The sequence below is a fragment of the Perissodus microlepis genome, chromosome 18 (assembly GCF_051167445.1).
Source record: "Perissodus microlepis isolate ML-2025 ecotype Zambia chromosome 18, ASM5116744v1, whole genome shotgun sequence".
Taxonomy (NCBI): domain Eukaryota; kingdom Metazoa; phylum Chordata; class Actinopteri; order Cichliformes; family Cichlidae; genus Perissodus; species Perissodus microlepis.
The window spans coordinates 36,220,754-36,245,724 of record NC_140478.1 but is presented as its reverse complement, the minus strand read 5'-3'; the positions used below and the strand labels follow the sequence as shown (position 1 = coordinate 36,245,724).

Below are 24,971 nucleotides of genomic sequence, written 5' to 3'. Positions count from 1 at the left end.
GTCTTTTCTTCTGTCTTCATTCCAGGATCTCACTCAAATCTGATGCAGAAAATATGAAACTAATCTGAGAGAATAACTGAAGCAGTTTTCCTCCTGAAGCATCACAAAGTTCAGAGTTCATGTTTAGAGCAGAAGATTCAGCAGTCGCTCTGTGACCTTTCAACTTTCTTCACTAAAACAGCTTCATTACAGAGAAACAAGTCACATTTTCTTGATGTTATAAGTCCTTTCAGATGTTTGTAATGGTCCTTGAATGCAGCATCAGTGTTACAGGTTGTGACTCCTGTGAACAAACTGACACAGTGTGATATTACACATATTTAAATCTGTCTTTACTGATGATGTTGAAGCTGCTGAAGGCTCAGTGAAGTTTTGTCTTCCTGCAGGTTAACAAGTGAAATCTGAAAGTGATGCACAACACAAGAGGGCGCCTTCATCCTGCTAACAGGGATGTAGAGGAGGTTAAAGCACCTCAGCTCAGTTTGTCCACATGTTTTACATTCTGCCATGTTTTTAGGCTGAATAAAGCCTTTATCATAAAGTACACTGTGTCATAGATCATTTTTACATAGAACTGTGTCCTTCATTGAGTTTTATAATTTTAGAAACACTTTGCATAATATTGTATTAAAATGACTTTTTCTGTATTAAACTGTTTCTCTGTTTAGTTACAGGCCATTCATTCATTAGAAACACATAAAACATTCACATTTAGTTTAGCTGATAATTTACACGACAACCTCAGTTTTGTGTACAAATATGACAAACATGATGTTTGCAGATTTCTTCAGTCAGCTGAAGAAGACTGGACTCCAAACTGCTCCTGCTGTAAAACTGATATCACTGCTATGCTGGACCCTAAGTGCTGTACTGTTTTCAATACAGGCTTTTTACAGATGAGATATTTAACAGTCATTAGAATTGGAATTTAGATTTGAACATTTGAATTTTTATGTACTAATATTTGTTATTATAATATTAATATAGCACCAGGTTCAGTTACCTTTACTTAAAATTTGATGGTAGAATTTTCCTTCAAGGAGCAACTTTTTACTTTTTTACTTTAAGTACATTTCAATAAGGAGAGATCGTCAGAAAGAATGAAGATGATTTATTGATGAACAGAATGTACAAAGGTGTTTGGTGGTCTGTCTCTCTGCAGAACGGAGCTCCAGCTGTGAAACAGATTAGAGCAGGACCCCTCAGAGCCTAGATGCTGGTGATGGAGATGAAGGTGACTTGAATGAAGCTTGAGTGATGAGAGGTGGAACTGGGGAGGAGGTGCTTTGCACAAAGGCGTCTATGAAGGAGAATGACAGATGCACAGTGAGATTTGAAGTACGCAGCATGAATGGTGATTGGCCTGGAGAAGGCCGGGAGAATGTGATTGGACCAGACCAGTGATGACACAAACAGCTTGACAGTGGAAGTGATAAAGCTTAGATTCAGCCGGCAGCACCTGGGAGCGGACAGATGTGAGACCATAGATCTTTGTTATTGAACTTACACAGAAGCTTTATTTCAGAGCCTGAACTTTTTTACTCTTAGTTGAGTAACACGAGTATCTGTACTTCTACTTAAATACAGAATGTCTGAACTTTTGCCACCTCTGCTTTTTGGTAGCTCCAGGAATGAGAACAGAAAAACAAACATTGACAAAAAGTGTAGTGGATTTATGAACTTTACATTTAACAGATCTCACAAAGAAGCTCAACACAACAGTCAGCTGTTACTGTCGGGTATGGAGGATTGAAGACAGCAGGTGACGTTGTAGCAGAAGAGAAGATTCACACTGATGGGCTTCATCCATCAGTGTGAATCTTCTGTTGCCTCTACTGTTGTTAACAGAAAATGCAAATCAAAATTACTATTCTGTTAAATATGGGAAATGTTACCAACTCTGTAGAGAATAATGGTGAGATGCAGTTGCACATCGTCATCATGAGAACTGATTCCTGAACCGCTCGTCCTGCATCATCTTCAATTATCAAGCTCTGTCAGCATGATCTCCATGATTCCTGGGATGTATTCCTCATAGACCACCCTCAGGTGTTTCTGCAGTGTGTTTAGCTTCTGACTCAATATACACCACAGACCTGAATCAGACCCTTTAGGTTACACACAACAGAGCAGGTCAGTCAGGAATCTTACTAATTACTTTTTAAATGGCAGCACTGCAACAGAGAAGCTTTTAAAAACCTGAAGAATGCTGCTGAAACTAGAGGGTTTATATATCAATAAGATTAAGATTAATAAAGATTATGGCTCCTTACAGCCATCACATCAAAAGACTTATTTTTGGAGACGATGCCAACCATACCTTAAATTATCTTTAATGATTCTTAATGATAACACACTTACCTAAAACAAAGGTAATGTAAAGCATATCATCAAAGAGTAACTGCCACAGGAAAACATGACTGTCAGTGAAGACATCCATCTGTCTGCTGCTTCTACCATGGCACCATATTCAGCAGAGAAGACCACTTTGGTTTAGTCTCTCTAATTATGCGAGCTGGGACCACATCCTCACTTTAGGTTTGACAGCATTTCTAGTAGATAATGGCAGATGGCTTCAGCATGAACTGAGGCAGCGGTTTGAGGAAGGCCTCACATTATTAAACAACCCACAAACATAAAGCCCTGCTGCTGTCAAACTTTGTCATATAAACAAGTACAGAGAACTGTGCTGAAATCTGGAGTGACAAAGCAAGGCAGGTACAATTACAAATACAGATATCAGCGTCACAGTAAAAAGCTTCATTTGAACATGAATTTAGTTGTGATGACAAGCTGAGACAAAAAGGTGATCACTTATTCCACTTCATCACCCAAAGTGGAACCTGCTCCCATCTGGTTCCCCCTCTCCACCTGCTCTAAAACAGAATAAATGTAAAGCATCCGAATCAGCACATGAAACCTAGAATTGACTTAATGATGCTCACAGAAAAATATGTTTACCTCACAGATGTCTGTGCAGGTTCTTAGTCATCCAGCTCATGGTAGTCTAAGGAGCTGCTTAGGTTTACCTCACATGTGAGATCATATGCCTTGGAGAGCATTATGGACAGGAAAGTTTCAGGTCCATGAGGTGAGCATATTCTGGATGTGCAGAGATCACCTTATGCAAGTGGAGCACAAACCTGCATGTGACTGCTGCCTGGATGTTACCTCATCCATAAGTATTAAAGGATGGATATAAACTTCCTGTCAGAAATGACTGAAGGTCCTGTGGGAAGTTTTCATCAATAAGTACAGTATATGTATAGCAGTGGAACAGAAGCTGTTGTGGTCTTCTTGTCCTCATGTACCAAGCTACCATTTTATCTGTTTCTCCACCTTTTGCTCTTTATTTCTTTCCTCTGTGTGTGTGTGTGTGTGTGTGTGTAGAGGTGGAGCCTCCTCCTGTATGGGCTCAAATTGTGGTCTTAAATATTTTGTACTTGTAAATCAGAATGCATATATTTGTGCATCTGTAGATAAGAATTTGTGTGTGCGTAAAAAATATGTGTGTGTAAAAATATTTACACGTTAGAATTTCTATTTGTTAAGGTCTGGTTACAGATACAAAGCAAAAAAACACGTGTGAAACTCTGCACTCAAGTTTCAACTTACAAGTACGAATTTTGACCCGATTTTTCTTCCTTTCAGCTGATTGGTCAATGTCATGTCAATCACAAATTTAACTATCCAATCAGAGAACAGATGGGTTTGGCTGTCAGACGCTTTACTGAGCTGCAGGTCCTTGAAGGGTAATACAGTGAGAAAATAAAACAGGCGGGAATTTCAGCTCTGACTCGATCTTTTTTCTACTTTCAACAGAAAATGTTATTTTCAGTATTAAGTGACGTCATCCTCACTATAATCTGTTACTCACTGTGTCACCGTGAAGAATATATTTATACTGTAAAAAAGAAAAGCTAGAAAAACACTTTCATTAATTACACGTGAGCTGTTTCTTCTTTTCACGACAGAGTTTTTTCCTTTTTTTATTCTCACTGATGCTTCTTTGTGAATAACTCAAAAACAACTGAAGTAATGCAGGTTCATTATAACCAAAACTCCAGACTGACAGCAAAACATGATGTTAGAAAATGGAAAATCCACAGCAGGGAAAGTTCAGGAAGGTTTCTTCATGCTTTACAGGCTGCTCAGCAGAGGATGATTTAAAGATGTGTGTGAAATGGAGTGTTACGATTGGTCAGAAAATGTGATGAATGTTAACTTTTTATAAAGAAAGACAACACATTTAGTCTTTTCATTAAAATATATAAATATTAAGTTGATTACAAATCAAAGCTAACACTATGCCAGCTTCTAGCTTTGCTTGACAGGTGTAGAAAAAACCTGATGATTGACACGAACTCCCAGAAAAGTTAAAAGTCAACCAAACACATCCAAACTTTGAGCCCAAAAACAGCCGTAAACCTGTGTGGTTATTATAGTAAACACTGCAGTCTTTTCTCTGTATGTGTTACTTTATAAATAGATTTAATGTGAGCAACACGAATGTTAACAGATGGAGATCTTTGCTGAAGCACACTGATCACTACATTCACAGATTGCTGTCTTTAACAGTCTCATCATTTTTCTTTCCTTCGTTCTGTGAGAATTTCTCCAGAATAATGTGTTGATCGCAGTTATTGACTGTCTGATATAATAAGTAGCTTTGTTTTAATTGTGCACGGCTCGTCTGTGTCACTGTTTCACAGAACAGCATCATCAAGATGTGGCGATAACCAAATTGTCCAGCAGGTGTCGCTGTGGAGATGGTGTCAGATTGTTTTGAAGCCTGGCTTTGCCCATCACTACTCTTTAGCCTTTGGGCATATTTATTTAACATAAAGAGCAGAGTCCATCTTCATCTACATACAGCGCCCCACCATCATGGTGAGAGCCCATAACAAACATAGTAATGATGTCACAAAAAGTTGTACCGTAAAGTCTCAACCAAAGTTCCCCCTGTGACATGAAGAGTAAGGGCTTCAACACGTACAGGGAGTGCAGAATTATTAGGCAAATGAGTATTTTGTCCACATCATCCTCTTCATGCATGTTGTCTTACTCCAAGCTGTATAGGCTCGAAAGCCTACTACCAATTAAGCATATTAGGTGATGTGCATCGCTGTAATGAGAAGGGGTGTGGTCTAAAGACATCAACACCCTATATCAGGTGTGCATAATTATTAGGCAACGTCCTTTCCTTTGGCAAAATGGGTCAAAAGAAGGACTTGACAGGCTCAGAAAAGTCAAAAATAGTGAGATATCTTGCAGAGGGATGCAGCAGTCTCAAAATTGCAAAGCTTCTGAAGCGTGATCATCGAACAATCAAGCGTTTCATTCAAAACAGTCAACAGGGTCGCAAGAAGCGTGTGGAAAAACCAAGGCGCAAAATAACTGCCCATGAACTGAGAAAAGTCAAGCGTGCCGCTGCCAAGATGCCACTTGCCACCAGTTTGGCCATATTTCAGAGCTGCAACATCACTGGAGTGCCCAAAAGCACAAGGTGTGCAATACTCAGAGACATGGCCAAGGTAAGAAAGGCTGAAAGACGACCACCACTGAACAAGACACATAAGCTGAAACGTCAAGACTGGGCCAAGAAATATCTCAAGACTGATTTTTCTAAGGTTTTATGGACTGATGAAATGAGAGTGAGTCTTGATGGGCCAGATGGATGGGCCCGTGGCTGGATTGGTAAAGGCAGAGAGCTCCAGTCCGACTCAGACGCCAGCAAGGTGGAGGTGGAGTACTGGTTTGGGCTGGTATCATCAAAGATGAGCTTGTGGGGCCTTTTCGGGTTGAGGATGGAGTCAAGCTCAACTCCCAGTCCTACTGCCAGTTTCTGGAAGACACCTTCTTCAAGCAGTGGTACAGGAAGAAGTCTGCATCCTTCAAGAAAAACATGATTTTCATGCAGGACAATGCTCCATCACACGCGTCCAAGTACTCCACAGCGTGGCTGGCAAGAAAGGGTATAAAAGAAGAAAAACTAATGACATGGCCTCCTTGTTCACCTGATCTGAACCCCATTGAGAACCTGTGGTCCATCATCAAATGTGAGATTTACAAGGAGGGGAAAACAGTACACCTCTCTGAACAGAGTCTGGGAGGCTGTGGTTGCTGCTGCACGCAATGTTGATGGTGAACAGATCAAAACACTGACAGAATCCATGGATGGCAGGCTTTTGAGTGTCCTTGCAAAGAAAGGTGGCTATATTGGTCGCTGATTTGTTTTTGTTTTGTTTTTGAATGTCAGAAATGTATATTTGTGAATGTGGAGATGTTATATTGGTTTCACTGGTGAAAATAAATAATTGAAATGGGTATATATTTGTTTTTTGTTAAGTTGCCTAATAATTATGCACAGTAATAGTCACCTGCACACACAGATATCCCCCTAAAATAGCTAAAACTAAAAACAAACTAAAAACTACTTCCAAAAACATTCAGCTTTGATATTAATGAGTTTTTTGGGTTCATTGAGAACATGGTTGTTGTTCAATAATAAAATTATTCCTCAAAAATACAACTTGCCTAATAATTCTGCACTCCCTATATGCAGGAACAGTTGTCATAACTGTTACAACCACCAGATGGCGAAAGAGTCCCACTGCAACTTTAAGCCATGAAGGATGTGTCTTGATGTTTGCTTGTGATAAATCTGCTTTATGTGAGTCTTTTTCAGAAAGTAACAGTAATATGTCTGATTATATGTCTTTAATCAGTAAAGTCTCGCTTTGCTAGAAATCAATAAATAATAAAATTGTAAACATGCAGCTGTATGTTAGAAGTCAAAGGGTCCTTAAGTCTTCTGTAAATTGACGGGGATCAAATGAAGGACACAAGTATCTGTTCTTACTCTAATAAATGCTGCTTTAATATCCAACAGACTATTTTCCTTCCTCATCAGCAGTAAACAGCTCGACTGCGTCTGTGCATTTGTGTCCTCCATACTTGTTTACACAGACATCTCAGGCTTGATGCCACGATGCAGTGTAGAAACCTGACAACCCTCTGACTCATGTTCAAATGTTCAAGGACATTTCTCAGGTTCATGTATGACCCCTTTTTGACATTTGGACTTTCATTAATAATATTTGTGTTTCTGAGTAATTTTTGTGGCGACTTCTGTCCAACGTAGTGTCCAAATGAAGCCTGAAGCTTTTCTTCACCCTCTTGTCAGATGGTCAGCAACAAAACTCTGTTCCAACCAATGTCTGATAAGAGATGAGACACAGCAGCTGAGCAAATGATCATTTCATGCTGAAGACATCCTCAGACAGAATTAAACACATACATAAACACAGCCTGGTGCCAATAACACAGCTAATGACACTGCTGTATCACTGGCTTTACTGATTAAAGACCATATCTGAAGGAAATCTTTGAACACAACAGAAAGTGACCTTTTAAACCTGCGACACTGATGCTGCATTCAAGGACCATTAAACACATTTTAAAGGACTTAAGAACATCAAGAAAATGTGACTTGTTTCTCTGTAATGAAGCTGTTTTAGTGAAGAAAGTTGAAAGGTCACAGAGCGACTGCTGAATCTTCTGCTCTAAACATGAACTCTGAACTTTGTGATGCTTCAGGAGGAAAACTGCTTCAGTTATTCTCTCAGATTAGTTTCATATTTTCTGCATCAGATTTGAGTGAGATCCTGGAATGAAGACAGAAGAAAAGACTTTGTTCAAAGTTTGATTTATAGTCAAACCTTCCAGTTTATTCACACAATAAAACATCAACACAATATATGAATTCATTCATTAAAATCACAGTTTTTCCTCATTTGTTTGATGATTTTGACAAAAACAAACACAAACACACACACATGGTCTGCCATACTCATAAAGAGAAATGTCGACATTTTTCAATACAAATATTCCAGAAACATTTAGAGGATAGAGAAGTTTACATTTTCATGTGGAGAAATATTTTAGTAAATCAAAATGATGATGAGCAGTGATAGCCTCCATAAACAGTCACAGGAAAGATCTCCTTTAAAAACTCAGAAACATCAAGAGAACAACTAGAAGATGTGGAGGTACCACCCATAATGTTTGACTGACAGCTGATCTCTGTGCAGAAATGATGGAGAGAAAATAAAATGAAACTAAAATACAGATTTAAACCCACAATATGAAAGACTTCAGTCTATTTCACTTTAACAAACTCAGCAGTATCTTCAAGTCCACTATAGTAAATCAACAGTCCAGCATAGAGCGGCTGAGTGAATGTGGTCTGGACTCTGTGGAGGAGAGTCATGGTTTCAGAGACGCTGTAGAAGGACAAAATACCTGCTCTGTGATCCAGGTACACTCCTACTCTGGAGGAACGAGGACCTGAGACAGGAGTTTGGATGTTGCTGTACAAAAATGTATAACTGTTGTTGTTACAATTTAATGCCCAAGATTGGTCATTACATCCAAATCGACATTCATTACCCAATCCTTTTCTGCTGATATTCTTGTATGTGACTGCCACACGAACCCCTCTCCCTCTCCACTCCACCTCCCAGTAACAACGTCCAGTCAGACTCTCTCTACTCAGGACCGACCACGATCCAGTGAATCTGTCTGAATGATCAGAATAATATTGTCGTTCCGTTAATGTTACTTTTCTGTTCCCCTCTGATAATAACAGCTGTTTGTTTGCTGTGTTTGGATCCAGTGTGATTTCACATGAATATTTTAAGAATCCAGCTCTGGTCTTTGGCTCTGCTGGTGGATCTGACAGTAAAACATCCACTTCAGTGACTGTCAGTGAGATGTTTGTCCATTCCTCTCTCAGAATGTCCTGTAGTTTATCTCTGACCTCTGACACAGCTGCTGTCACATCCTCAAAGTAGCTCAGAGGACGGATATTGATGCTGGATGAGTCTGTAGACTCACTGAGTGCTGACAGTGAGGGGTAGTTGTGTAGAAACTGGATGTGATCCTCTGTGTGTGAGAGCTGCTTCAGCTCAGCATCTTTCCTCTTCAGCTCAGTGATCTCCTGCTCCAGCTTCTCCTGAAGCTCTTTGACTCGACTCACTTCAGTTTCCTGCTGGGATCTGATCTGCTGCTTCACATCAGAGCTTCTTTTCTGGATGAGATGGATCAGCTCAGTGAAGATCTTCTCACTGTGCTCCACTGTTTGATCAGCAGACTGATTGATGGCCTCCACCTCCTGTTGAAGCAGCTTCACATCTTTCTCTCTGTCCTGGATTCTCTGCTGGATGTTTTGTCGACTCACCTCCAGCTCTCTCTGCCTCTCAGTCCTTTCTGCTGCAGCTGAGACTGTGTCGTGGCCTTTATGTTCATCCACAGAGCAGAGATAACAGATACTCTGCTGATCAGTACGGCAGAACATCTTCATCACCTCATCATGATGAGAGCAGATGTTCTCCTGGAGCTTCTTGGAGGGCTCCACCAGCTTGTGTTTCTTGAATGAAGCTGCAACAATATTATGAGTCTGAAGGTGTTTCTCACAGTAAGATGCCAGACAGACTAAACAGGACTTGAAGGCTTTCATTTTTCTTCCAGTGCAGACATCACAGGCCACATCTTCAGGTCCAGCATAGCAGTGATCAGCAGGAGCACCTTGGAGTCCAGTCTTCTTCAGCTCCTCCACTAAATCTGCTAACATGGTGATTTTCACCAGGACAGGCCTCGCTGTGAAAGTCTGTCTGCACTGAGGGCAGCTGTAGATTTTCTTCTTTTCCTCTTCATCCCAGAAGCTTTTAATACAGTTCATGCAGTAGCTGTGTCCACAGGGAATAGCCACCGGATCCTTCAGTAGATCCAAACAGACTGAACAGCAGAATTTTGTTTGATCCATTTGATTCATGTGCTGTGCCGTTTCACCGTCTCTCAGTGACTGTCAGACAGTTTCACTTTCTCTGAACAGAAACAACCTCTGTGCTCTGAAGGGAAACAGATCTCTGCTGTTGTTCACCTCCTACAGGAAATGAGGCTCACCAGCAACTGCATTTACACCATGTTGTTTAGACCCATCCTGATACAGACACATCTGTGAAGGGAGGCGCTAAAGAAATATCCTGGCAGTGACAAGAGCCAGGGTGTGGTTTGTTTATTACAAAGTATTAGAGCCTCCTTAAGATAAAACTACTTGTTTTGAGGTTAAAGTTCACATTTCTTTTCCAGGAAATAGTTGAAATATATGGAGATTACTCTTGTTGTATCAAGATAAACTACCACGGCTTCTGTACCCTCAACAAAATACTTTATATAGATGAGTTAATGAAAGCGTACTTCTCGATCTATTTTAGTTATAAGAAAATCATTTTTCTTTCGCCAGATGAACATGTAAAGAGTTTAAAATAGCTTCTTTCAAAATACAATATTGAATATAATCAGAGAAAAACAGTCACCTTCAAGAAATTTTTCATTATGTTTGTATTTGTTAACCTGTCTGTAGGAGCCATATGAGTTGTTCCTTCTGACTAAGTGGGTTGGTTTAAATGGACTCACTGTATTTGTGCACGGCTGTGGGGCATGTCTCATGGGTGTGGTAGATGATAAATGTGGTTGCACTCACCTGTTCACAGCACCTGATGTTGATGAGCAGAAAGGTAGGGTGAGCATGAGGCAAAACTTTCTGTTGACCGCAGCTTGAATTATTTTGATGTATTTTAACTGTAACTTGGTGGTTTTTGTATATTTGTGCACTAATTGATGCCATAGGCCAAGTTGTAATTTGGCATAGTAGTTAGTGCAGTTATTGGAGAGTTGCAGTTATTTGTTTGTGCAGTCTGTGCATTTGTTTAATAGTTAATCCCATGTGCCGATTTGTATATTGAACAGTTGCATGTGGAATAAAAGGAGCAAATGGTACAGAAGTGTATTTTGTGTTTATTGTTGCGCGTCATCTGTGTCCTCATGTTTAGCCTGCCGCGGCCATTGGTTGGTTGAGCCGCAACAAATTGTCAACAGAAAGCTTGTAGGTTTTATTGGATTATTTATAAATAGATGACTTTTATTGGTGAGAGTTTTATAGTTTGCTGTTGCCTTTGTCCACGCAGCTTTTAGATTAAGCCTTTGGCTACACAAAACAGATTTCTTTCAGGAGTCATATTCCCCTGTTAAGTTTTAGCAGTACAGCTGCACAAGGCGTTGTACTGATTTGCTTTCTAGTTATTGTGCATCAGGCAGCTGAAGCCATTGGCTTGGGAGTACCGCCGCAGTTTGTGTTTAAGACAGTTTGTCTTTCTCACAGCTGACGGTATGGAGGTACATAAATACCCACCGCTAGTATGTACGGAAGACTAGGTTGAGTGAGTTAGGTTTAATAGGCAGTTAGTGGGGGATATTGCTCCTGTTAATTGTGTGTCCAAGGTTTTATGAGGGGAATGTCATCAAGTTGATCTGTTGGAATGAGGCTGTGTGGCATAGGTGCAGTTCAGCGTTTGGATTTTGTAATGTTTTGAAGAAAAATGGAGACACACCAATTAATACAATGTGGTGATGTGGATGGAAAGAAAAGACAGCCGGAACAGACTACTAAGGCTTTGGAGAATCAGATTGAAAGGCTTCAAACAGAACGTCACACTAAGATTAATAAAATTAAAAAGGTCATAAAGGTTATTAAAGAATTAAAGCAATCTGAAGATAATGTTTCCACTGTTCAGGCTCAGTTACAGAATTTGTCTGTGTTGCTTAATGAGGCAACTCATCTGCATGAAACCTTGCTTCCTTTGCTTCCTCAAGAAGAGCAAGAAAAACAAACTGCTTGGTTTATAAGTGTGCGGGCACATAATACTGAGTTTATGGAAGAGATAAAGAAATGGCTTCATGATGCAAAGGGAAACCCTCAGAGCAGAAATCAGGTGTCTGAGCTTGATTTGCCACATTTAAATCCACCTGGTGTTGATTCCTCTGATGTATTACCTGCTGGAAATGGTTCTGGTGCTTCTAGGCACACCGGGAATGTTGGTAAAGGTGCTGCGATAGATGATGTTAATCCAAGTGATGGCATCTCTAATGCTGGAAACAAAAGTTGTAGGAAAAGTAAATCATCACTCAGTGGCTCAATGGTTTCATCTGCCTTGTCAGCACGCATAATGGCAGAGGCTGACATGGCTGCCCTTCTTGTTCGACAGAGGTTGTTGAAAGAAAGGCATGCTTTGGAAGAACGAGAAATACAGCTTAAGAAAAGAAAGGAGCTGCTTGACTTAGAAACTGAAATAGCAGCTTCAGCAGCAAAGGTGAATGTTTTAAAAGCTTCTGAAATGTCCCGAGTCTCAAGTGCTGTTAATGGTAAATCTGATGGAATGAATTCGTATTTAGAACGAGAGCAGGGGGGTTTAGGCGTTTTAAATCCTAATGCTCCGACGTTCAAACCTGTGTTACCAGAGCAACCATATCAGGGTTTTGATGCAAGTGATCATCAAGCGCATGTATTGGATGTAAGGCCCAAGGTTAAAAATATTCCTCAGCCTAAGGTCGTTTCATTGGAACAGTCCGAGACGAAGTTATATCAAGTATTTCCAGGTGCAGTTTCGACTACTCGGATGATGTCGCAGTCTCACGCACAATCAAAACCTCTTACACATACAGTGCAAGGTGGTGAGGGTCATGATCATCTAGTCAGTTTTGAAGAAACAAAATGAAATTGCAACTTTATTGGCTGAGCAGCAGTCTCTGTTTTTGCTACCAAGACGTGACATTCAGTTATTTGATGGTGATCCTTTGCAATATCAAACATTTATGAGAGCTTTTGAGCACATGGTGGAGAGTCAAGCTCACAGTGCTAAGGATTGTTTATATTTTCTCGAGCAATATACTAGAGGCCATCCAAGAGAAATGGTCAGAAGCTGTCAGTATATGCCTGTTGAGTATGGATATGCTAAAGCTAAATCTTTGCTCCAAGAGAACTTTGGCAATTCGCTGAAAATTGCTGCTGCCTACGTTGAAAAGGTCAGTAAATGGCCACCTATAAAATCTGATGATGTGAAGGCTTTGCAGGAATATGGGTTTTTATTAAGGCAATGTTGCAATGCAATGGGAGACGTTGAGTCCTTGCATGAGTTGGATGTCTCTGCTAATATGCAAGCAGTTATAAAAAAAGTTACCTTATAAGCTCAGGGATAAGTGGAGGAATGTTGTATGCGATCTGCAGGAGAGGTTTCAACGTAAAGTGGTTTTTAGCGATGTTGTTGAGTTTGTCGAAAGGCAAGTTAAGATCGCAAGTGACCCATTGTTTGGAGATATACAGGATCCTCCGACAGCCATCAGAAAAGAGGCGAGGAATGGTAAGTCTCAGTTTTACCCTAAGGCTAAGCGGAGTAGTTTTGCTACTACAGTGGCCAAGGTGGAAGGGAAGATTGAGCCAGTGTTGAGGCAAGAGAGTGGTTCAGTTGTGACCAAGGTTTGCTTGTTTTGTGGAGCGGGGCATATGTTGGATTTGTGTCCTTCAGTTGAAAGAAAGTTGCACTGTGAAAGATTATCTTTTTTTGAAAGAGAATGGTGTGTGTTTTGGTTGTCTGCGCATTGGGCACAGAAGCAAGGACTGTAGGAAACGTCTCTTGTGTAAAGTCTGTAAACAGAAACACCCCATTTTATGTGTTTATTGTTGCGCGTCATCTGTGTCCTCATGTTTAGCCTGCCGCGGCCATTGGTTGGTTGAGCCGCAACACTGTCATTTAAACATTCTTGTTGAATTATGGCAGTTTGAGGTAATGCTATTACACATGCGAACACTAGAGGGCGTACAGGGCACTGGTGGTATCGCACAATGTTTTGGGGCACAGAGGAAGAATAAACCTTCCTTTTGTGAAGCTAACTCTAGTTTAACGTTCATGTCTTTTCTATTCTTTACCACAGGTTAGTAAATATATATTAAAATAAATGTTTACTGCACCCCTTATAAATAGAAAAATGTTGTTTATTTGGAAAATTGTGAGTTAAAGCTGCAGGTGATGCTAATGCTAGCTTAGTGGCTAATGTGGAATAGGGTGTGTGTGTGGCAGTTAACCTAAACCACATGAGAGACTGTTTGTTTTATACCAAAACCATTGTTTTTGTAAGAAGTGAAACCATTAAAAAAGACGTTACATTGTCAGTACATTTCGTCACATAAATAATTTAGTGCTGTAACAAGTATTAAAATGATTAAAAACAGATTCATTTAATATGCTTTATAAATGTATTTAAAAAGGAAGTACAGGGAGCACAAGTGTGTTTTGTGTCTGTCTTTATAAAGAATGCTATATTTTTATATATGATAAAGTTTCATGTTCGATATTGTAGTTGTAATATTTTGAATGGACTCAAGCAGCATGTTTTGTCAGAGTTGTGCTGAGAGATTTATATAGACTCTAGCAAAGGAAACTGTGGCCATGTATTGTAAATGGGACTGAAGCAGAAGGTCTTTCCTTTGCATTGAATGTAATGATTCCTGAAGCTGTTCAAAGACACTATTGTGAAGAACAAACCTTCCTGTGAAGATAACAGCAGCTCAATCTGTGCCTTCTCTATTCTTTACCACAGCACCACACGTTGTTGGCACAGGAAACCAGTTGTATCTGGTCAAAAGGAAAAAAAAAAACCAAACAATCTTGGCTGACAATGCACAGATTCAAGGATAACAATGGTTACACGCTTGTGGATTACAGAGGATGTATTTTGTATCACAACACAGGATAAGACGGCTGATCAGTTTGTTTCACTAACTTTTCTAAACATGGCATTTTGTAGAGGGTCACAGTGTCACAGTGCCTTCGCCCTGCAACTCCCTCGTTCCCCAAGTCGGTCTGTGGCAAACAGGTAATCAACAATGAGACAAAGTATTTCCTGTTTGCAAATAAAGTTTGTGAAATTCAAGAGAGTGCTTCACATTGTGTCTGCATCTGGGTTCACGTTCACGCAAAATGATCAATACTTTTTTTTTTTTTTTTTTTGGTCCTGTCTGGCACTGTAGCAATCAAAATTATTGTCTGAAGGCCAAGAAAAATGCCCAACAGATTTACTTTCCCAAGTGGGCCATTTGCTATACTGGTCCACTTGATTGTCATAGTTTGTTTGATCTTTATTAGTTATTTTTATTCTAAATTATTGTAATCAGGCCAGACTGGACTTGGGGACGGGAAAGAAAAACAAAAACAACAAACAAAAAGAAAACAAAGTAGCAAAATTAGAGCAACACCCAACACATGCATAGGTAACAATAAATAATAAATGCTGAATCTTTTTAAGCAGTACACAAAATCGATAATGCTTGATATGTTGAGGCAGCAGCCACCCAAGATAGTGTGAGTCTGTAAGTACCTGCGTGCACACGTGAGTGTGTGAGCGCTGGTATTCATAAGGTTTCTCCATGCAAGTGTCTGATAGTACGTATTCTGTCTCACGGGTATTTCTGAGGCATGTTTTTTTTATAAGTTTGTTATATCACAGGTCAGAGTCATTTGTTCTGTAAGTAATGGGATCAACGTTTCAATGAATGGGTCTATTCCTGATCTTCTAATGGCAAACCTGCCATCTAGTGGGTTAACGGGGAAGCGCCAAGTGAGGGGATGAGCATGAGTTTTTCTCCCAGCGCTCGACAGGGAAGGTCCATTTCTGTGTCTCTGAGAGTTCCTGCATCTGTTGCTCTTGAAAAGCCATCATCTGTAAGCGCCATCATCTGTAAGCGCCATGGGCCTGGCTCTGCCACCCAGGGATGATGTGTTATTTTTGGGTTTGATGAATATTTATTAGTTTCATTTGTCTTCTGGAATGCTTTTGGTTGTTGGTTGGTGTGATCTGCTCCCTGTCCCTCGTTTCCCTGTGTACGAGTTGGAGTGAGTGTGTGTTTGTGGGTGTGCTGTGGTATGTTGGTTTTGCTGCCACACCAGGCCTGGAGAGTCTCCTGTCTTTGAGCCAGCCACACCTGGGATTAATCACTCACCTGATGCCGATGTGCCTAATCAAGGAGCCCTACTTAAGAGGGCAGTGGAGCAGCAGTCGGTATGGGATTGTTACACTACGAACACAGTTAGTTCTTCTGCTCTACGGTCGTGGTTTCTGTTATCTCCTGTGGAATGGTTTAAGTTTTTGTTGGACGGTGAATAGGACTGTATTAAATGTGGTGTCTCTCGTTCCTAGGTCAAATGCAGAAACATGTGGAGGGAGCAGCACACTGTGTACATAGGCACCAAGGAGGACAGAACTTCACCACATATCAAGGAGAGGAATCACGGCCTGGGAATTGGGAACACTGTGGATTGTTGGCACTGTTTCATAGCTTCTTGTAAATAAACATACTTTTTCCATTCAGAACGTTTCGCATTTGGGTCCTCCTTCAACCAACCCTGACAGGAAGTGTGGCGAAATGATTGATCTGACGTGGTTTGACGTGGGGTCACCCAGCAGCCATGGTGCAGAAGCCTGAAAGCCCTGCCCTCAGCCAGCCGCGCCAGAGCGAACCGGGCCCAGAGGCACGAGTTCCGAGGGCACACCACCCCCTGGAAGGGGCATGACCGGGCCACGGGTGCCAGGCCCCGTCAAGCAGCTGTGAGGATCAAGACGGGTACATGTCTGAGCACCCAACAAGCAGACTGCCTGCGGCCCTACAGCCACAGGGAGGCCCAGCGTCCCAGACCCTGAGCAGACAGCCAATTCCTCCTCCCAGCCCTCTGTCCCTGATAAATGATCAATACTTTTGGTGTCTTAATGTGGCTCTAATGCTCATTTGCATTTTTATGCTGACGACACAGTTATTTACTGTTATGGATCATCTCTTGCTCAGGCCATTGAAACCCTGCAGAAAGCCTTTGTTGCTTTCCAGCATTCACTTATCCAGCTAAAATTAGAAAACAACATTAACTTAGTCTTGTCAGCATTGAGAACTAAGTCAAAGAAGGTCCCGGAGCCTATTCCAGTGGTGTCCACCCTTGAAGGAAATGTCATAGAGATAGTTCATGAATATAAATACCTTGGTGTCTGGATTGATGACTCCTTCACCTTTAAACCACATATAGAGAGACTTGTAAAGAAACTGAGACTTAAACTTAATTAATCTTCCGTAATAAACAGTGCTTTTCTTTTGCAGTAAAAAAACGTCTTGTCACTGCAACCTTTTTATCGGTGTTAGATTATGGTGACATTCTGTATATGAACGCTTCTTCTTCATGTCTTCTAATGTTGGACACGATGTATCATGCTTCCTTGAGGTTTATTACCAACTGTAGATATCTGACCCATCACTGTGACTTGTACTTAAGAGTAAAATGGCCTTCTTTGGCCATTAGAAGACAGGGGCATTGGTACACTTTTATTTACAAAGCTATGCTTGGATTGCTGCCTCCTTATATTTGTACTTTGGTCACAAGGACAAATAGTGGTTCTTACTCCTTGCGTTCAAATGATCAGCTGTTGCTGTCTGTTCCCCTTGTCCGCACAGAGTTGGGTAAGAAAGCCTTTGTCCACTCTGCGCCTTTTTCGTGGAACCTGTTACAGAAAGACTGGAAACTGACTGAACTGTTGTCTTTAAATGTTTTTAAAACTAAACTCAAAGGTCTACAGACTGCCTCAATGTGTAACTGTTTTGTGTAATTTTTTTAACTTTGTTTGTTCGTATGTATTTGTTTGGAAATGTGCTGCCTCTTGGCCAGGACTCCCTTGAAAAAGAGGTTTTTGATCTCAACGGGACATTCCTGGTTAAATAAAGGATAAATAAATAAATAAAAATTGTATATGTTTGACTACAGCATTCAGTAACAAGTCTGACCCACTTAAACTTTAAAAGTTTAACTTTACTTTGACTCATGTACACGTCCACATGTACACGGGTATTTTTGAAAACTGAGATTTTTTCTTTTTTTCTTTTTTTTTTTTTTTTCCTTTTTTTTTTTTTTTTTAAATCCCGTCCACACGTGCACTTTTCAAAAAAATATCTCCGTTCACATGTAAACATCATAAACGAAGGCAAACGCTTTTAGGAACATGCCAAAACAACAGGTGGCGATATAATCCTATCTCTGTAGAAATGCTGGCCAATCAGAAGTCTAGAAGCTAGCGCGGGAAAGAGTAAACAATGATGGCGCATAGAAGCAGAACTGAGTCGTACATGTAGACAGACAGCGAGGTGGAATTATTCCTCAATATCACACTGGAACATAAAACAGCAAAAACACAAGAAAACGTGGACTGGGAGACTTGTCAGGGGAAATACGCCGACATTCACCATCTTTTTTTTAGAGCCATACCCGTCTGAAATGTCACAAAAATTTTCTCATGCAAGGAGGACATAACCAGGGCCATCATCACCACCAAGCTGAAGGCTAAAAATGGGGAAATATAGGCAAGCGTAGACTCCGGTCGAAAACGCCAGTTGGCAGAGTGGTCCTACCGTACTTGGAGCTGTGCGAACAGATATGGGGTGGCTCGCCACCGATGACTGCCATTCAGTCAGCTATAGAAACGGCAGATGTTGACACAGCTTCTCATCATTTGGATTCTGCATCCACTTCATCTGCACCTGACATCTCGACTGTGGAAGTGTCAGATGTGTCTGATCAACCACAGTCTGAGGACAGCGATTTGTCCACTTCTGTGGTGAAGGAGCGAAGACATCATGTAAGTATGGCGTAAATATCACTTTTTAAAAGTGATTATGATAATAAGGTTAGCCCACCATACATGTATAAATGAATGTCCTACTTTATTTCAGTAGCTCAATTATAGATGCCTTTATCACCTTTAAGTTTGACCTGGTAAAGACGCAGCTCAGCTTCATTTCTTTAACTACCGTGTAGCTTAACCTATGCAAAGTAATCATAATGACAGATTAATATTCATCTGAATCTGCAGTATAACTGTGTTGGTGTTGAGTCCCTCCCTCAAAAATGTTGTAGAGTTGAACGTATAGGGAAAGAGAACACTTGAAATATTTAAGTACAACACTTCAGTAAATAATAATCTTGGTATTCCACCACTGATCTATTTTAACATTTATTGTGGTTAATTTGTTTTTCATTATTTTATTCTACCACAGACAGGACAGCCTTAAAAGAAGACTTTCAACTGAGACACAGCTGCTGAATGTTGCAGAGGTGGACACACAGATGAAGAAAAGAATTCAGGATATAATGGAGACATCTGAGAGGCGAGTTTCTGAACATTGCAGTAAATTATCAGTCAGTCTTGATCGACTTACAAGTTCAATTGCAGATGGATTTTTAATGCTAAGACGAGTCATCCACCACCACAGCCTTTCAACCTGCCACCATACCATGGTGGGCACATGTGGTGTACACACTGTACCTGGCACATTTCCACCCAACATATTATAATAACTGAGCGGCCAAGCAGCACACCTAGCCCAACCTTACCTCTGCAGGGAACAGGGCAGTTTTCCTTCACATGAGCACGAGCAGGATGATATTTGAAATAATCTGCATCATTACTTATGCTGGGAAATAAATAACTTATGTTGGAGGCTGTTTGGGCCGCATCTGTATGTTTTATTTATCATTTTAATTTATTTTCATTATGCTCCATGTTAAAACAGTGAAAATGTTGTTTTTTTTTGTTTCTTTTTTTGCATTTTAAGATTTCCTACTTCTGAGAAGTTTGTTTCTTTTTTTTGAAAGGCAGCTACTTTTGTGTAAGTTTTCAAGTGGCTTCTTCTTTAAAAATGTTAACTAAAGACAGTATTTTGGATTTTGTCTCACTGGCTCTCTCCAGAGTTTATTCAGTAAAGAAATGAACTGAATTTTTTTACATGGGTGACAAAATGCATACAACATGTTAATAAAAGGTCTTATTCTCTGTAAACAACATTTAACTTAAGGTAAGGAGCCACTTGCTTTTTGAACATGTTCAGGATCACAGTGCACAGATTGTGAAGTGTCACACTCCCTGACTTCTAGTTTCTGTAGATATGACGGTGTCCTACAATAGAAGAGAAATCCTTTTTTATGGATCCAGGAATTCAGTAAGGACTCTCCTGACCCTCTTCCCTTCTGATGTCATGCAGTCAGCTCTGTGGTAAGTCTGTGTGGCTGCTTGTCCTTGTCCTGCTGAATTACTTCAGTGACTATATTCTCATCCATCATGTCCTTGTTGGCCTCACAGTAGTTATGGAGCACAAAACAGGCATATACGGAGTATATGGGGACAAGGAGAAGTTCATTTAGATTAATGTCCATCGACCTTTGCAATGCTCCAAGCCGTGCTTTCAGTCTGCCAAAAGCACATTCAATGACCATTCGAGCTCGACATAAGCATAGTCCAACATACTGTTCCTGAGCAGTGCTTCCCCCGTTTGCGTGCTCTTTCATTAGGTAAGGAAGAAATGGGTATGCTGGATCCCCAATAAGAAAAACTGGAATCACCTCATATTCCACAATTTTATTTATTTTTTTTTTTTTTGGAAGAAGGAATCATGCCACTTTTCAAATGTGTGTTCAGCATGGAATTTGCAAAAATAGGTGCGTCGTGTACACTGCCTGGTTATTTCACCACGACATTAATAAATTAACTACCTGTAGTCACCGTTGGCTTGCATGTTAATAGAAAACCTCCCCTTCCTGTTTATATAGTCCATAGAATTTGTGGATGGTTGCTTTTTTTCCACATGGGTCCCATCCACAGCACCAATACACTGAAGAATTCCATAGGCTCGGTAAAACCCGCTACAAGTTCCTCGACTTTGGACTCTGTGAGTGGTAACTGTATAAACACAGGGCCCAAGTGAACAGTAACTGCCGTACATACTTGTCTTACTATTTTTGACACCACTTGCCTTGATAGACCGAAAGCGTTTGCAGTCTTTCGTAACCTCCCCTCATCAGCTAAATAATAAAGTGTGCATTCACCTTTTTTTACAACACTAACGGGCAAACTCATTTTGTTTGTTTGGCCTTCGATGTGTGGATGAAGTGGCTGACAGAGAGCCAAAAGTGAAGAGCTCGACATGCAAAAAATTTCTCTCGCCATTCTTCTGGAAGAACCGTCTCGCTTTCAAAGTTGTCCCACCAAGCGGTGGTCCGACCCGGTCTAGTCCAAAACCGACGACGTGGTTGGCGTCGGGATTTAGGTTGTGAGAGCGTCTGTGTAGAATTTAGAAGCCACGTCCAGAGTTCACTGTGACAACTGTCTTTTGAAATGGAGGGACAGTAACTGTGTGTATATGTAAGCCTGTTAAAACTTCAGAGAGTAAAATTATCAGTAACTTTTGTCTAAGTCCGCCATTGTACAAATTCATCTTCCCGAAACAATAACGTGGCGCACAGCGTGATGTCAAAAAAAGGCGCACACATTTAACGTTGCGTTTCCTCAGTTTTTCTCGTCCACACCTAAACGCTAAAACGGAGTTTTTGAAAATCTCCACTCTGGCAGGACTTTTTAAAAATCTCCTTTTTCAGTGACCCAAAACGCAGTTTAGTGTGGACGAAAGGCCCAAACGCACAGAAAAATCGGTGTTTTCAAAAATACCCATGTACGTGTGGACGTAGCCTGTGATATTTGGCAGGCAAGACACAGGAATTTCAAACACTTCAGTAAAATATATGGAGTTATAATGAAGAAACTTTGTACTTAATATCACAATATTTTGTAATCTTACTTCCTTCTGACACTTTTGGAATAAGACATGGGAACAACTGTCTCCAATAAATCAGACTAATTACCAAGTAACTTATTCATAATGGAAACTCCAATTTAAGAATTTAAAAGATGACATCATCAAAACCAAACAAACAGTCCATTTAAATTACTAACGTTTTTGTAAGTGTGTAAGAAATCTTCTAAAAAACCCTTTTTGACATATAAATGGAAATATAAGTGCAGACATTTTCTTTGCAAAATGATAAATAAAGTCTGTGTGATAAAGGAAGGTCTGTGAAGTGTAAGAGAAACAACACACAAACACATCAAAACAAATCTTTAACAAACATTTCGAACTTACAGAAGTTTACAGTTTCATGTAAACTTCAGTCGTGGCCTTTATGTTCATCCACAGAGCAGAGATAACTGATACTCTGCTGATCAGTACAGCAGAACATCTTCATCACCTCATCATAACAGGACTTGAAAGCTTCAGTTTTTAAGTGAAATTATTATACGTGTTGAAGCCCTTACTCTTCATGTCACAGGGGGAACTTTGGTTGAGACTTTACGGTACAACTTGTTGTGACATCATTACTATGTTTGTTATGGGCTCTCACCATGATGGTGGGGCGCTGTATGTAGATGAAGATGGACTCTGCTCTTTATGTTAAATAAATATGCCCAAAGGCTAAAGAGTAGTGATGGGCAAAGCCAGGCTTCAAAACAATCTGACACCATCTCCACAGCGACACCTGCTGGACAATTTGGTTATCGCCACATCTTGATGATGCTGTTCTGTGAAACAGTGACACAGACGAGCCGTGCACAATTAAAACAAAGCTACTTATTATATCAGACAGTCAATAACTGCGATCAACACATTATTCTGGAGAAATTCTCACAGAACGAAGGAAAGAAAAATGATGAGACTGTTAAAGACAGCAATCTGTGAATGTAGTGATCAGTGTGCTTCAGCAAAGATCTCCATCTGTTAACATTTGTGTTGCTCACATTAAATCTATTTATAAAGTAACACATACAGAGAAAAGACTGCAGTGTTTACTATAATAACCACACAGGTTTACGGCTGTTTTTGGGCTCAAAGTTTGGATGTGTTTGGTTGACTTTTAACTTTTCTGGGAGTTCGTGTCAATCATCAGGTTTTTTCTACACCTGTCAAGCAAAGCTAGAAGCTGGCATAGTGTTAGCTTTGATTTTTAATCAACTTAATATTTATATATTTAAATGAAAAGACTAAATGTGTTGTCTTTCTTTATAAAAAGTTAACATTCATCACATTTTCTGACCAATCGTAACACTCCATTTCACACACATCTTTAAATCATCCTCTGCTGAGCAGCCTGTGAAGCATGAAGAAACCTTCCTGAACTTTCCACTGCTGTGGATTTTCCATTTTCTAACATCATGTTTTGCTGTCAGTCTGGAGTTTTGGTTATAATGAACCTGTATTACTTCAGTTGTTTTTGAGTTATTCACAATGAAGCATCAGTGAGAAAAAAAACAGGAAAAAACTCTGTTGTGAAAAGAAGAAACAGATCACGTGTAATTAATGAAAGTGTTTTTCTAGCTTTTCTTTTTTACAGTATAAATATATTCTTCACGGTGACACAGTGAGTAACAGATTATAGTGAGGATGACGTCACTTAATACTGAAAATAACATTTTCTGTTGAAAGTAGAAAAAAGATCGAGTCAGAGCTGAAATTCCCGCCTGTTTTATTTTCTCACTGTATTACCCTTCAAGGACCTGCAGCTCAGTAAAGCGTCCGACAGCCAAACCCATCTGTTCTCTGATTGGATAGTTAAATTTGTGATTGACATGACATTGACCAATCAGCTGAAAGGAAGAAAAATCGGGTCAAAATTCGTACTTGTAAGTTGAAACTTGAGTGCAGAGTTTCACACGTGTTTTTTTGCTTTGTATCTGTAACCAGACCTTAACAAATAGAAATTCTAACGTGTAAATATTTTTACACACACATATTTTTTACGCACACACAAATTCTTATCTACAGATGCACAAATATATGCATTCTGATTTACAAGTACAAAATATTTAAGACCACAATTTGAGCCCATACAGGAGGAGGCTCCACCTCTACACACACACACACACACACACACACACACAGAGGAAAGAAATAAAGAGCAAAAGGTGGAGAAACAGATAAAATGGTAGCTTGGTACATGAGGACAAGAAGACCACAACAGCTTCTGTTCCACTGCTATACATATACTGTACTTATTGATGAAAACTTCCCACAGGACCTTCAGTCATTTCTGACAGGAAGTTTATGTCCATCCTTTAATACTTATGGATGAGGTAACATCCAGGCAGCAGTCACATGCAGGTTTGTGCTCCACTTGCATAAGGTGATCTCTGCACATCCAGAATATGCTCACCTCATGGACCTGAAACTTTCCTGTCCATAATGCTCTCCAAGGCATATGATCTCACATGTGAGGTAAACCTAAGCAGCTCCTTAGACTACCATGAGCTGGATGACTAAGAACCTGCACAGACATCTGTGAGGTAAACATATTTTTCTGTGAGCATCATTAAGTCAATTCTAGGTTTCATGTGCTGATTCGGATGCTTTACATTTATTCTGTTTTAGAGCAGGTGGAGAGGGGGAACCAGATGGGAGCAGGTTCCACTTTGGGTGATGAAGTGGAATAAGTGATCACCTTTTTGTCTCAGCTTGTCATCACAACTAAATTCATGTTCAAATGAAGCTTTTTACTGTGACGCTGATATCTGTATTTGTAATTGTACCTGCCTTGCTTTGTCACTCCAGATTTCAGCACAGTTCTCTGTACTTGTTTATATGACAAAGTTTGACAGCAGCAGGGCTTTATGTTTGTGGGTTGTTTAATAATGTGAGGCCTTCCTCAAACCGCTGCCTCAGTTCATGCTGAAGCCATCTGCCATTATCTACTAGAAATGCTGTCAAACCTAAAGTGAGGATGTGGTCCCAGCTCGCATAATTAGAGAGACTAAACCAAAGTGGTCTTCTCTGCTGAATATGGTGCCATGGTAGAAGCAGCAGACAGATGGATGTCTTCACTGACAGTCATGTTTTCCTGTGGCAGTTACTCTTTGATGATATGCTTTACATTACCTTTGTTTTAGGTAAGTGTGTTATCATTAAGAATCATTAAAGATAATTTAAGGTATGGTTGGCATCGTCTCCAAAAATAAGTCTTTTGATGTGATGGCTGTAAGGAGCCATAATCTTAATTAATCTTAATCTTATTGATATATAAAGCCTCTAGTTTCAGCAGCATTCTTCAGGTTTTTAAAAGCTTCTCTGTGGCAGTGCTGCCATTTAAAAAGTAATTAGAAAGATTCCTGACTGACCTGCTCTGTTGTGTGTAACCTAAAGGGTCTGATTCAGGTCTGTGGTGTAT

At 40.1% G+C, this 24,971-nt stretch overlaps 1 protein-coding gene across 1 annotated transcript; it reads right to left on the bottom strand.

Moving 5' to 3' along the window:
* Positions 1-7,750: 7,750 nt before the first annotated feature.
* Positions 7,751-9,886, bottom strand: LOC146368871 (tripartite motif-containing protein 16-like). Its single transcript, XM_084911342.1, has one exon. The coding sequence runs from the start codon at positions 9,833-9,835 to the stop codon at positions 8,162-8,164; it is 1,674 nt and encodes a 557-aa protein (XP_084767468.1). The 5' UTR covers positions 9,836-9,886; the 3' UTR covers positions 7,751-8,161.
* Between the last annotated feature and the right edge of the window lie 15,085 nt (positions 9,887-24,971).

Excerpts from the sequence above, each read along its gene's own strand:
- LOC146368871 (XM_084911342.1), bottom strand. The coding sequence starts at position 9,835 with ATGAATCAAATGGATCAAACAAAATTCTGCTGTTCAGTCTGTTTGGAT.